This window comes from Arachis hypogaea, chromosome 9 (assembly GCF_003086295.3).
Source record: "Arachis hypogaea cultivar Tifrunner chromosome 9, arahy.Tifrunner.gnm2.J5K5, whole genome shotgun sequence".
Classification (NCBI taxonomy): Eukaryota; Viridiplantae; Streptophyta; class Magnoliopsida; order Fabales; family Fabaceae; genus Arachis; species Arachis hypogaea.
In genome coordinates this window covers 113578944-113594289 of record NC_092044.1, presented here as the reverse complement: position 1 = coordinate 113594289, position 15346 = coordinate 113578944, and the positions used below count along the sequence as shown (strand labels likewise).

The 15346-nt window shown below is 32.1% G+C and overlaps 2 protein-coding genes and 1 long non-coding RNA gene across 3 annotated transcripts; 1 reads left to right on the top strand and 2 right to left on the bottom strand.

Annotated features, from left to right (window-relative positions):
• Nucleotides 1-1446: 1446 nt before the first annotated feature.
• LOC112712093 (zinc finger protein CONSTANS-LIKE 16) lies at nt 1447-3246 on the top strand. Its single transcript, XM_025764889.3, has 2 exons — nt 1447-2689; nt 2786-3246. Exons 1-2 carry the CDS (start codon nt 1676-1678, stop codon nt 3041-3043), a joined length of 1272 nt encoding a protein of 423 aa, XP_025620674.1. The 5' UTR covers nt 1447-1675; the 3' UTR covers nt 3044-3246.
• A 774-nt stretch (nt 3247-4020) lies between these two features.
• Nucleotides 4021-5157, bottom strand: LOC112712094 (LOB domain-containing protein 40). The gene is made up of 2 exons (XM_025764890.3): nt 4779-5157; nt 4021-4564 (listed from the first exon to the last, which is right to left on the bottom strand). Exons 1-2 carry the CDS (start codon nt 4969-4971, stop codon nt 4200-4202), a joined length of 558 nt encoding a protein of 185 aa, XP_025620675.1. The 5' UTR covers nt 4972-5157; the 3' UTR covers nt 4021-4199.
• Nucleotides 5158-11176: 6019 nt separating this feature from the next.
• On the bottom strand, nt 11177-11891 carry LOC140175436 (uncharacterized). Its single transcript, XR_011866211.1, has 2 exons — nt 11387-11891; nt 11177-11252 (listed from the first exon to the last, which is right to left on the bottom strand). It is a non-coding gene; the product is annotated as an uncharacterized lncRNA (long non-coding RNA).
• Between the last annotated feature and the right edge of the window lie 3455 nt (nt 11892-15346).

Below are 15346 nucleotides of genomic sequence, written 5' to 3'. Positions count from 1 at the left end.
CCAGAAGGGAGCGCAGACAGAACTACCACAAGAGAACACAAACGAAACTGTCGGAAGAGAACACAAACAAAACTATCGAATGGAAAGCAGACGAAACAAGACGGAAAAGCAGATGGAACTGCCGCTAAGAAACTCAGACAGAACTGCCACAAGAAAATACACACGGAACTACTGGAAGGAAGGGCAGACGGAACTGCCGGAAAAGAACGCAGACAAAACTGCTGCAAGAGTGGTCAACTTCCAAAAAACTGCTGAAAAGATGATAAATGGTCAGAAAACGATTGAAAAGTGACAAAGTGCGAAGAGATGACAAACTATTAGAAAGTGACAAAAAATATATGGTTTCTTCATGAGAATAAGTAAGTAGTGGATGAACTAATCGGTGAGGTCAGAAAAGCATCAAAGCATTAACAAAAGAGAAGAAAAGAAAATGACACAGAAGAAAAGTATGAAAAATATGGTGATTTTACCTGAAGAAAATCAACTTATCCTCCTCAAAGAGGATACCATGGCTCTGATATTATGTTAGAAATAAGAGATTAAATTGGAGGATGGATTTGTGTATTACTGGGTGTAATCAAGTTGTCTGAAATGATACAATATAGAAGGATATTTATAAGTGTTAAGAGAATCGTAATAATAAAGACGTAATATTCTATAATAAATATTTAGATATACTAAATAATTCTAGTTAATCATAATTGATCCTAATTATATTCCAACAGCAATGAAGGACGACGACGCGAGGGAGAACGCGCCCACTGTGGCGTGATGGAGGAGTGCGATGAAAGGACGGAAGCACGACGCGATGGGCGACGGCAGTGCGAGAGGGAGACGAAGGAGTGCGACATGATGATGGGGCGCGATGCGATGGGCGACGACGATGTAATAGGAGATGGGAGGCGGATGTCAACGGCGACAGATGTTAATGGCACGATGGATAAAGGAGGAGTGAAAAAGAGAAGATGAGAGTGCGTATATTAAGTGATTTATGATTGAGAATCACTCAAATAAAAAAATTTAAAATATTTTTTAATAATTAATTATATATATTAAATTTCAATTATTAAAAATATCTAAAAAAAGACTTTTTGACATTTTTATTTAAATGACTCTTTAATGGTTTGAGGATGTACAATGCTAATATGGAAAGAGTATAGAACTTAATTTGTTGAATCTTAAAATTAAATTAAAAAAATTGATTTAGTTGGCTTCATGGCTTGTATAGGAGTTGGGCATGTACTTTTCTATTTCCGGCGTTTTAAGTGTTAATAAAAAATTAAAAATAGTAAATATTAGTTGGAGAGATGGGAGAATGATCGAAATGGGCACCCGAAATCCGTCTGATGAGAAAGGGAGCCAATGAGAAGGCAGGGATTTGGATTAACTTTTTGATCTCCACCAATGAAAAAGCAGATAAGGCCCTCACCTCCCACCAATTGAAGTGGGACCCAGCAACAGGTCCCAAAAGTGCAAAGCGGAACGATCTCTCGCTGTTAAATGCACTGCAAAAGCGCATCCAAGTGGGTCACACACACTCCTCTTTCTTTTCCGCTCCTCACTAAAATAATTGTCCTACATTCCCTTTCCTTTTTTAGTGCCAGGTGTTCACTAACAAAACCATCAAACAAGGTTAAATTGAATTTCAAGTTTTGAAACCAACTACAACAACTTGATGAGTCCGTCGGGTAAGAACGTGGCAAACGCCGTCGGTGGCAAAACGGCAAGAGCGTGCGATAGCTGCATAACGAAGCGAGCACGGTGGTACTGTGCTGCCGATGATGCTTTCCTCTGCCAAGCATGTGACTCTTCTGTTCACTCCGCTAACCCACTCGCTCGCAGGCATCAGAGGCTGCGCTTGAAAGCCGCAACTTTGGACCCTCTCAACACTACCTCTACCTGTGCACCTACGTGGCACCATGGCTTCACAAAGAAAGCTCGCACGCCCCGAAACGGTGGTAAGACCAATCATTCGTCTTCTTCAACTCGTCCAACATCCAAGTCTTGTTGGAGCAGCCGCATCAACAACCAGCAGCCTTTTCATCTGGTGCCGGAAGAGGGCGAGGGCTCCGATGAAGTGAATTCCCATGAAGAGAACGAGGAGCAGCTTCTTTATAGGGTTCCTGTATTCGATCCCTTTGTAGCCGACCTATGCAGTCCTGCTGAGAATAATACCAAGAAGGAGAGCGAAGAGAGCAAGAGCTCCTTTGGTTCTCACTTGCATGGCTTTCTTCCATCGGAAGCTGAGCTTGCTGAGTTTGCGGCTGATGTGGAGAGCTTGTTGGGTAGGGGAATGGAGAACGAGTGCGTTGGGATGGAACACCTTGGTCTTATTGATAATAATAATAATAAGGTAGTGAAGGTGGAAATGGAACAGGAACAGGAACACATGGATGCTACCTGTAGTAGTTGCAAGCTCGAGGAGGGAGATAATGACATGATGATGATGGAGATTGGAAGAGAAACGGCGTTTCAGTTGAGCTTTGACTACGACGAATCTCATGAAACTGAAGAGATAGATAAGGAGAAGGTCAATGATGATGAAGATGCAATTAATAAGAAGAGGAAGATATTGCTGCAGCTAGATTACGAGGGAGTAATCAATGCGTGGGGTGGTAGCCATAAATCTCCATGGACTACAGGTCACAAACCAAACTTGGACCTCCATGATTGCTGGCCTCATACCATGGTATATATGCTACTATTAATTATCTTCTTTAATTTGTCTATGTGCAATAGTTAAGAAGGTTTAATTAATTAATTAATTTGTGGTACTTATAAACAGGCAACAGGGGGAACAGAGCTTCATCATTGTTATGGTGAATTGATGATTGGATTAGGGTGTAACCCATCATCGGTAATATTGGGAGACGGGGGTAGAGAGGCAAGAGTGTCAAGGTACAGAGAGAAGCGCCGAACAAGGTTGTTCTCCAAGAAAATAAGGTACGAGGTTAGGAAATTGAATGCAGAGAAGAGGCCCAGAATGAAAGGTAGATTCGTCAAGAGGGCTTCATTTGCCGCACCATTTCCGTTGATTGCTTAATAATGAAATTCGTCCATGTACCCTTAAGTTTTATGTTTTGTTTGCAACGTTGATAATTGACATGAATGATGGTAGCTACTAGCTAGTCTTTTGCTACTTGATACATTATCACTCATCAACTTGTTTCCTTTTCATGCTTCTTTGTATATAACAATTTTGCCACTACAGGCCAATAATTAAATCCTACTGTATCTCTTTTACAAGCCATGCTATTATTATTTGTTTAACTAGATCGCCCCTCTCTGCCATTCGTGCTGCCTGAAATCCAAACACTTATTTGCAGTTCGCCTGTGTGGATATTTAATTTGCAGGATCTAATTTGTGCAATTTTATATTTTATTAAACTTAAGGGTATATTTTATTGATCTAAGTTGCGTGATTATACGTATTATTGTAATTCACTTTTATTATATCGAATATAAAAGAGAAACGGAGAAAACATTATTATATATTTTTTGTTGTCTATATTATTATATGTTTGATATTTTACTAGTATATTCTATTAAAAAACAATAATATCTAAAATATGAATAAATAAATAAAATATTTTTTCTTTTTATCATTTTGCCACAATGATATTGTTATCTCCAAACTTATTTCAAATAATAAAAAAATATTTTTAAAAGAGAAATATTATATGTATTATTTTTATTTTTAATATTAAAAACAATTGATAAAAAATAAAAACTTATTTAAAAAATGAAAAGGGAAATTGTACGGAACTGCAACCACTTGTCACAAAAGATTTCGGATAGATTGTGGAGAGTTAGATTTCTCCAGTTGTAAAACCATGGAAGTGTAAACGGTGTAGAGTGTGCAGATCCTTCAATGTCCAAGTCCAAGAGAATGATTAGCTTTTAATGGCCACTAAAAGTTATTTGATGTATGAAAGGTGGGTCACTCTTCCTGTACCCAAACAGCTCACTTTCAAAATTGAAACATAGACTGTGAATTTGTGATTTGTGAGACCATGAAAGTATTAGTAAATCATAAATGTTGAAGCTCTTTCATCTGGCTAAAATAAAGAAGACAGATACTAATTAAAAGCCTAATAGTATGCTGTTATCTCTAAGCAAACAAACTTTAGTTTAAGAAATTAATAGCTCCTATCTCCTTCCTACGTGCCCAATGGACAATGGTATACTGTGCTGAATTATCAATGGAAGCCAAGAGAGAGTTCCAGGTTGATCTCGGTTTCCTTGGTGGCTCGGTTGGGCTGAATCTGGCTCAGCACATCCGAGTCCAGCAAAGCCACTCGCGGTTGGGGCTTGAAGATTTTCCCGGTTCTGTCTCTGACGTCGACCAGACCGGTATTGAGTCTTGGCACGTGGCGTATGTCACAAGACCCCCAGCTTGGGGAATGAAAAGGTGCCACGTCATCATTGGGCTTGGACCCCATCAAGACAGCACGGACAGCAGCCTCGCATCGGGCCCATTGTCCCGTCCAGAAGAGGCCCATGGAGCCATATGCGGGATTCACTATTCTCCCACAAGCCTCATACAAGAGAGACCTAAACACAGCTGCAAAAGCAGAAAAAGATATAAATGCAATGAATTCTACGTGAGAAATGCTAGGGATCACCATTTAACTATTAAGTTAATTCTTTAAATTTTAGTTCTTTTAATTTAATAATCCAACAATATACTTTATTCTATACTTTTAAATATTAATAATTAACTAATAATTAAAAACAATAAATTTTGATAGTTTTCAGTCATTTCTCGTTTCACAAACCCGGGGCAAGGTTTTTGGGAGCAGCAGTGATGAGGTTGAGCAAGCCAGTGCGACCGTAGAATTTGGCAAGGAAGAGTGTGGCATTGGCTTGGGACTCCGGCGAGTTTATCCACTGCAGGCATGGCCTTATTACGCAATCATCATTGCAACCTTTGCGGAGTATGCGGCACCCGTTGCAACTTATTTTCATCATATATAGTCTGCTTGGTCAACTCCTTTCATTTTGTATCTATCTATATATACATGTCTCTCTTTAGCTTTGGTTAGGTGAAAATTGAATAAAAGGGAAGCTCACGTACTCCTTTTTTCATTTTTTGGATTTCGATCAACTTCTTAGATTCATCATAGCTCTCAATTATCCCAATTAATTAATTGCAAATCAAACTTTTTGCGATCGCTTTCCTTCGAGAGTGATTTAGTTACTATGTATGTATGCATGCAGAAGAGACTGTGGGTGTGAAGTATATTCGCCCATGGTTTAAAAATAACATGGAATCTCCATCCTCGACGTATTTGGAATGAATGCCCAAGGTATTAGGCAGTATATCTTTCTAGGCTATTCTTTGGAAATTGCGACTATCTTGAGGTAATTAATGTTTTTATTAGTCTACAATAGCTACTAGTGCAAATATGTAATCTTAAGGGCATTAATTAAGGGATATTGAAATCAAAATATTTTTTATTAAAATTTTCTACATGTGATTATCTTGAGATCTTAAAAGTACTTGTTAACTAAATTCACATATTTAAATAGTATATTTAGTAATTAATTTAAGTTAATCAAATGGTTAACTCACTCGTCCGTTTAATTAAATGTTGTTTTGTGTTTGTAGCAATTTATTAGTCAATAATAAATCTTTAAATGAAAATCAAACAAATAATTAATTCTTAATTCGTCGAACTTAACAAATATTATAAAAAATAATACTTTTAGTCTTTTAGAATGCTTCTAACCATAACTCTAAATTGAAAAAAAATAACATTGACCAATAAATTGGTGGGAACCATGTTAAAATAATAAAATCCCAACTTTAATAACCCATCAAATTCATCTTTTTAAATTTCAACCAACGTGCATGACAACACATTGACAAAGAGTAGGAAATCATACATAACATGCATTTAGAAATGGTAATACGCACTTTATCTGTGGATATCTAATCCGACTTCATTCGATCGGGTAGAGTTGTCAATTCGATCTGCAACGAATAGGATAGGATATAGGTAGGATTCTCGTATGAATTGGATAGGGTATAAGTTGAACTTCAACCCACTCGACTAATACGCACCTTATATATGTATATATTATATACTTATATAAAAGAGTTATGTTACGTGTATACCAAAATCAGCTACCAATATAAAATACATACTGGAATATAAATACACATTGAAAATAAATTAAATTATACATGTATTTATGCACAAATACATTGGTGGCTGATTTTAGTAGCTAATTTTGGTGTACAAATAATACTTTTGTATGTAAAAATATGTTTCAAGTGGATGTTGAATCAAAAACCTCTCACTAAATGCAAAAGATCTTTAGTCATTAAAAAAAGATCTTTAGTTCTATTTTAAATTATCATCATGTTATATCATAATGTTGTATCTTTTTTGTAACTTGCAGGTAGATTTGGGTACCCACGGATTAAGAGTGAGTAGAGTTAGGATTGTGATATTCTCAACCCGCGGATAGAATAGGGTTGGATTTATATAAAAATTTCAACCCGCGGGTAGGGTTAGAATTGACTCCAAATCCTACTCTATCCTACCCATTGTCTCCCCTAATAACATTGGCTTATGCTTACACTTTATATAACTAACATAAATTAACAAGAAATTTAGAGGACCAACAAAAATTATTATTTTTGGTTAGCAGTTAGTTAATAACATTTAAAATATAAATTAAAAATATATTGTTGGATTATTAAACTAAAAAATTTAGATTAATGACTAAAATTACTGATAAAAAATAATAAATTATACCGACCATTGAAATTTTTTTTAATTAATTGTATAGAAATATCAACCATATATAGTTAAATTTTTATTATGTAAATATTAAATTGACGAATAAAAAGGATAAATTATTACCCATTTAAATAAGAGAAATATTAAGAGTTTTAATTTTTTAAGTTATAAATAAATACTTTTTTTTATTTTTTATGTTTTAAAAATAATATATATATACATATATATTTAAATTTACTCATTTAAATATTAATAGAAGAATTAAAAGAATGAATCAGAAAATTTAATTATTAAGCTTGGCCATGTAAACTTGTTTGTTATATAAAAAGTAAAAGAATAAAAAATTTGAGTTTAATTTTAATATATTGACAGTATAAAATATTTTACACAATCATGCAATCACAATTATTTTTTTAGATAATTATTCATGCAGTCAAGATAAAAGATAATTATTTTTGCTAATATAAAGTTTTATAATTAGATGCACGTGTAAAATAGTTTTATCAGATATCAAAATTAAATTAGAAAAACATTAGTTTTGTTTTTTGGGAAAAGTTTTTTTGGAAAAGTTTTTTTTCGGACTTGGATAAGTAAATTGTTTGAATGTAGGCCTTAGCTTTTGGGATTGTTATGAACAGTTAATCCAAACATTTTGGGCAAAGCAATGTTATCTCTTTGATACATGTTTGACGTCACTCTCATAAAAGTATAGCGGTGCTTTCATTCTGTTTGGAATCTGGATTATTTATTCTCCTGCCTCTTATAAATCCTTTAATTTGTGTTCTCTTCTTCAGATTTTTCTTATATTCTCTTTAATTCTGATATTATATATATTTCATGAAGTGCATCTACTAATTAATGTTTGATAATAAGATTATTGTTAGATTTATACTAAAGTATAATTGATCGAGTCAAATTATATTTAGACTAAGCTGTTTTAATTTAATTTTGTAATCTAAATTTACTGGTGTTTTGTCATTGGTAGTTTGCACTCCAAAATCTGAAGAAGAGATACTTCATTGTTGAACTTCTTTATTTATAGCTTGCACTAAGAATGAATTAAAACAACCAATTATGTTATATTTATCCCAAAATCAACTATTAGAAATAAATTAAATCACACGTATAAATACAATGGTGACTGAATTTAGTGTACGGAAAATATTTTTATAAAACAATAAATATAAAAAAAATCACAATCTCCAAAAGGCTGCAGATTTGGCTTTGGCACATAAATATGTGTCCCTTGGCTGGCAACTACACATACAGACATGGTAGATTTTGGTGATAGTGGTCACAACTACTCTATCACACAACACATTATACGTATGGAAGTATAAATGTATATGAAATACTTACTTACCCCATACATACATCAAAATCATGTTATTGTCACATCTACTAGCTAGGGTATGCATATTTGCATATCCAGGCAGGAACCCATGTGAATGTTGAAAACTGAAAAGTGGTTAAAAATAGCATGACATAGAAATTAATGGCAAGGGTCCGTATCTATATGGGAATATTGGTCTCACAATAATTAATGACTAGAGAAGCAAATGGTAAACGCCAACACAAAATGATGGAAATTAAAAAGAAGTATAAGATTGGTGACACGAAAGAGAGAAATGCAACTGGGCAAGGAATGCATCGAAGAGATAACTAGCATGCATATACGAGAGAGAGAGAGAGTGAATTTGATTCCAGATCCAAAATACAAGAAGACAAATTAGCAGACTACGAATCAGTGGCAGCTTTTTTATTAAAACTAAAACATCTTCTTCGCCGCATAATACGTGGCGGTTTGCTACATCGGTTTCCCTGCCAATTCAGTTTCTTGCTCTAGTCCCTCTCATAAGCACCCAAAATACCAGAATACGAGACGAGACCCCCTTTGTTCTCTTCTCTGCCCTTTGCCTTTTCTCTAACGTACCCTCCAACACATAAATCAAAACTTCACACCATAAAGCAAAAAACTAATCAATTCCCTTGAATTCAACCAAATCACACTTTTTCTCTCTATGTTGGCCTTTTCAATAATGCATCCATCTATTTTCCTACAACCAGACACTAAGGCAATTACAAAAAACAAACCAAGCTTTCTAAGGACAACAACTCCACCTAATTCCAATTTTTTATTTGCAATCTTATTATGCCAACTTTAATTAATTATCTTTTTACACGAACTCCACGTTTCAAACCCCTTCTTATTTACAACGAAAAGTCAATTTTTTATAATTCAATCTTAATGCACAATTATTAACAACAATTTTATACATGTATTCAATTAAATAATTTATTACTAATAAAAATAATTACTTTTTATATTAACTAAATAAATAATTATTCTAAACAATATATGTAATTAAGTATCAATACTAAATATTTTATACGGAGAGCGTATCAAAATTAAACTCTACATTTTCAACCTAAAAAATTACTATATTATCCTTTATTGTGTGCTCTTTTTCCTCTTCTCCTCTTGTCAATGAATTTTACTTGTCTAATCATATATAGGGATTATGTTTCTTTGTTTTCATTTGGGTCATTTTCTTGATCGGGCACAAGACGACCATGAGTTGATTAAATTATTAATCATGTTACCAAATTAATCAATACTCTATCCAAATAATGTTGCTATCGTGTATGCACATATTAAGCAATACCAGAACCAGAACCCACACATCACCAATAATTCAACATGAGAAAAGATGCTCGCCAACAATAATTCACTTAGCTTGTGTTAAATTTCTCATAATAATTTATTCAAGCGTGATGTTCATATATTTGTTTGTATATAGATGTACGGCGTTTTTATTTCTCACTTACCTTTAGGTCAATTGTTAGTTGTATAATACCCTCTATATATTTTCCACATCATTATATATTCAAGACAATGAAGAAAAAATAGATATATATAAAAACTTCTTACCAAAAAGAAATGAGAAGAAAGAGAATTTCAGCAGAAATAGAAAAAAAAGGGGGGGGGGTCCGGGAGATTAGAATTTTGATATATCAAAATCAAAGGAATGCCAAATCCTAAAAATCACAATACCGCATATGGAATGCCCCTCAAATAATACCAAAAATGAACACTAGCTTTGAACCTAATGCATGCACAGAAGCACATGCACATGCACATGAGTGCAAGCAATTCCAATATAGGAAACCTATGCAATTGCAAAGAGCATAGCTGTAAATTGTAACGCTCAATCTAAAATGGATCTTCCGATTCACTAAAAATATTAGACTCAACTTCAAATTTTGGTTTTTCATTGAGATAGGATTGACTCATTTTATTAAATATGTGGGTCTTAGAGTTTACTCCATCATTGTTATGGGACCATTATTTACGTACATATATCCAATAATTTTACAAGCTGTATTTTCAAATGTTAAATAACAAAAATAGAATCAAAGTGTGATGTATTCTTAAATCATAGCTAGAAACAAAATTTAGATATCCTTTAAAAGTATTTGATTAACTCCTTCAATCTGCTAAGACTAAATTATTGAACCCTTCTATTCTAATATGGGTGCTTCAATTCCATACGAAACAAAAGTAATAATTCACCTGACTTAGCTTGGAGACAGTTGCTGGGGTGGATGGATTGAATTTTAATTTTCAAGTTTATTTTATGCCAGCTCTTTACTACTTTTCCAACCAACTATGAAGAAATAAAAGAAGGCCTAATTTTTCAGACCAAGCTGCCAATATAAATGGACAACACGTTCGGTATAAATGCGAATAAATATGGCTAGCTAGTTGTATAAGTCCGTGAAAACCAACGGCTAAGATTTTCTGATGCAAGTTAGTTCCGGATCAGATCTTTTGTCAAAATATTTCGAAAGGTGAGAAGAGAAATGAAGGATACCCCAATGTGCTAACTGCTAAGGAAGTGAGAGAGAAACAACAGGAAAGTGTGAAAAGCTTACCAAATGCAGCTAAATGGATCATAGACCCAGAATAATATATATATACACTACTGTGCATTCGATCAAATCTTCTACCATAAAGGAGATTAGCTTTTACTACTTTTACCGAACAATCCAACACTTTTTTTTTTTCTTTTTGTCCTTGACACTTGACAGTGGGGGGAAAGCAGTACTAATGTTTCTTCATTGGGAGAACATAATTGCTTTCTTATTGATCTAGACTTCTAGCTATACACATATATAGGTATATACATATCTTCTCAGACACTCAGTGGAAACGGCTAAATAGTAAAAGAAAGGCTCCAACTTTCAAGTACCACAATTACAGAAATTCTAGGCACCATTAACAAAGTATATGGAACAAAAAGAAAGACTAGCTAGCTACTGTGAAATTGAACATTGTTCCTCAGCAAATAATTCTATATACAAGCATAATACCATTGATAATTAATCATTTCATATGGAGGAGGAAGGGAACGAGAGAGAAATTAATCAAGAAGAAAATACCTTTGTTGTTCTAAATTTAATAATAATACCAAAATACCCCCGGTTTTCCCTCATATTCTACAAGAAAGAAACATACATATTGTTATACCATAGAGAAAATGATGAGAAAAACGTGGGTATTTTGGATAAATAAACTGGAACAAAAATAGAAAAAGAGAGAAGATGATAAATTTTGGATGGGAATTGTCTACTTGTTAATTGTGAAGAGGATCTGGGCAACTGGGCACTCTTCTTTTGCTTTCATCAAAGCCCTTTTGAGTTGTTGCTGCTGCTGCTGCTGCTGTTCTTCCATTGAAGTACTTATTGATTAGATCTCTGTTGGCGATCTTGGTAGCCACCGCCGTAATGCGGTGGCTGCTGAATTCGACGTTGGGCGGCTCATCTCCTCGGGGGAATACTCGAATAGCAGCAACCTGGCGGCACTGCCACATGTGCAAGAAAAGGGTGACAAGAATCACTACCACCATGGGAACACAGAGGAGTCTCTTGTTGCTTCTGATTCCTAGCAACCACATATCGATGGCCACATAAATTTTGAGCCTTTGTGATCTCCAACCCCCCAAAGCATACACTGCTATGATAAATTAAAGACTCAAACCATAATGAATGAAATTGCCGTGTTGAGAATGGAGGACAAAAAATAGAAGAGAGAGAAAAATAATGGAACTTGGAGTTTGGTTATGTTGGCAGTGGGGCGTGTCTGAGAGTGTGAGTGTGTGTATATATATATGATGGGATTTCACGTAAGACTGTGACTTAATTCAGACCAAAAATCAATGGAGTGTAGTCAATTGACGGCTCTACCTATATTTAAGATTTCATCCTCTTATTTTACGGAAATCACATCTTATCTCTATCTTTAATTCCTCTTCCTTCTAAAATTAAAATCAGTCCTCATGAGCTATCATGCACAAATATTAATACTAATATCGGATGCGATATAATATGGGATACATAAATTTTAAAATTTTATAAATATAAAAAAATATATATACATATAAAATATAAAGTATTTTTTAGATAAATCGTAATAATATTTTAATATTTATTGATATTAGAATATAAATTAATTTTTTATTTATTTTTAATATTATATTTTAATTATATCAAATATTTAAAATATCTTTTATTTTAATAAATAATAATATATACTATATTTAAATTTATTTCAAAAATATATATTAAGAATAAGACCTAATACATTAATATATGATAATATTTAAGTGTGTTTTATTAAGACATGCGTGTCGCACGAAATATCGTATCTAAAATATTACCAATATACAGATACAGCAACTCAATAAAATGTTAGTGCTTTATAGGTCTTGAGCATGGAATATTAAAAAAAATATTAAAATATTATTATTTTTTATTATCATTTAGTTATTAATTTAATTTTTTTAGCCTAATAATTAAATAATATATTTTATCTCATATTTTTAAATATTAATGATTAAGTAATAACAAAAAATAATAAATTATATTTGACTATATTATATGTATACTAAATCAGTTATCAAAATCAGTCATTAATATAAAATACCTGTTAGAATATAAATATACATAAAAAATAAATAAAATAATATATGTATTTATATATAAATATATTAATAATTGATTTTAGTAAATAATTTTAGTGTATCAATAATATTTTTAAATTTTAATAAATTTTTAATAATTTTTTAAAATATATATTAAAATATAAAATATATATTTAAAATAAATTAAATAATATATATTTATATAAATAAATAATAATTGATTTTAATATAAAAATAATATTTTTGTATTTTTTTACATGTACATTATATATAGTAAAAGCAATGTTAGTAAAATGTATATATTTTGGTCCTTCAAATGGGGTTGAATTTGTTTAATGGAGAAAATGAAAATGAAATAGAATAATAAGTCCATGTCACGTCTTGGCCAGTCCCACGTGAAACATAAACCCGCACTGCCCGCTAATCCCCACTTATATTATTCGTTTTCCTCATTACTTGTACTACTTCGCCACATGCTCCAACGCCCTTTGTTTCATTCATCTCTTCACTTATAAATAATTCATCTTCCAATTATTAGCATTTTTTTTATATGTTAACTACTCTCTCTATCACTACATTATTCTTACAATCTTCATTAGGGTTCAAACTCATTAGATGTAAACACATACAAAGACCTCGTCTTCTACTGTATTCACAATTCAACGTTTGACTTTTATTTCCATTAGAAAATAGAGTATATTGTAGTAAACATTAGAAAAAAAGTGAGATGGGAATCGGATGTTGGTTCACCAAGGAAAAAAAAATAAAAGAAAATAAAAAGAAGATGGGATGTTGACATATTTGTTCTATACTTCTATTTATATTTATAAATTAAAGGCAGATCTTCGGTAGTTTTTGGGTCCCCTTGATTTTTCTTCACCATATTATAGTATGGAACACAATTTAACTAGCATTTATATGTGTGTCAGGACGCGACAATGATAATTTCCCCATAACTCATCAATTAGATCTGACCCCTTAGAAAATATGTAACTTATTATAGGGATAATAAGATGTTGCGAAAGAATTGAAGTTTTTTTAATAAATCTTCTTAAATATAATTTCCCATTATATAATTTAATTTTTAAGTACAATAAAGAATAATGTGATGAGCGAAAGATTTATAGAGATCTAATAACCTTAGTTACCATAAATTGTAATGTCTACAGAAGACTCAACTATTACTTAAAGGTAACTTTACGTGTAGTTATTAGTTAAATTTTTTTTAAATAATTTAATATATTTAACTAAATTTTTATCTAATAATTTTAAATTAATTGTAAATCTAAATTTGGTTTTGGAATGTGCATGTCGGTGAGAGACAGTTACTTAGGGAGGGAGGACGCGACTCTGCAGAGTGTGCATTGAATTTGTGAAATCCGTGACTGGTTGTTTTAATACTGACCAACTTATGATAAAAGGACACCTTATTGTCAATTCAAATTTATTTATAGTAATTGATATATATAAGTAGTAGTACTATATTTTACAAATCAAATCTAAGTTGTAGCTTAGGCGTATCACATCCACATGCCAACAGTCAACTTATTACTATTATAATAAACAAGCTAAGAAAATAAAATATGGGTGACAATATGCGATCTGTATTAATTCACTGGTTCATAATATTAGCTCAATTACACAATATATAACTGGACTAATATTGTTCTATAAAGTAATTTGAATATAAAAAATTATTTATATTTTAAAATTAATTACTAAAATCAGCTACTAATATATTTATATATAAATATATATAATTTAATTTATTTTTAATAACTGATTTTAGTGTATATAAAATATATAGTTAATTTTAATATCAAACATAATGTCGATCTTATACACCGACTTTTGTAGCATTTTAATTATTATTATATATATACGATTGATATCAAATAATGGGGATATGGCCTCCAATTTAAAATTAAAGGTGTAGCATTAATACTGCTACGTACTACATGTATAATAGACTATAGATGCATGAAATTATTTCTGATTCCAAAATGATAAATATTACAAAATACTTCTCCTTGTAATGTTATTTCTTTAAAGAAGTATGAAGTAGTCAACACATGATAAAATGCTCCGATCCTACTTATGACAACAGTACATCTTAAATAAAATGAAAAGAGAACCTCCTCAATCAATTCATCAATTAATAGAGGATCTTAACCATTTAAAAGATACTAGTAGCTAGTATACTATATATATGTAAATGAAGAAACTGTTTTCGTGCTTGTCAATTTCTAATTTTAACTCCCTTTTTTCTTAAAGAAAAAGCTAAGATATACATATAGAATGTCTAGTGTGTTCAAATCATAAAATTTTACAATTGATTTAGTTGAAAACCAACTGAAAAACTGTCTTGTGTGAGAAGCAGTTGAATCCATACGGTGGCATAGTACATGCATGAATGCTGGTTGATATTATTCTATGAAAAGCTGGAAACATAGGAAATAATGATAATAACATGTTGGATGTAGTAGCTAGCAAGATAGTTTGGAATTGGGTAGGTTTGAACATAGCTAGTAGTGATTGACTGGATTTGGTAAACAAAGGATAGATTCTTTTTGTTTGCGAGCGAGGAAGAGTAGTAGTTGAAAAGGTGGA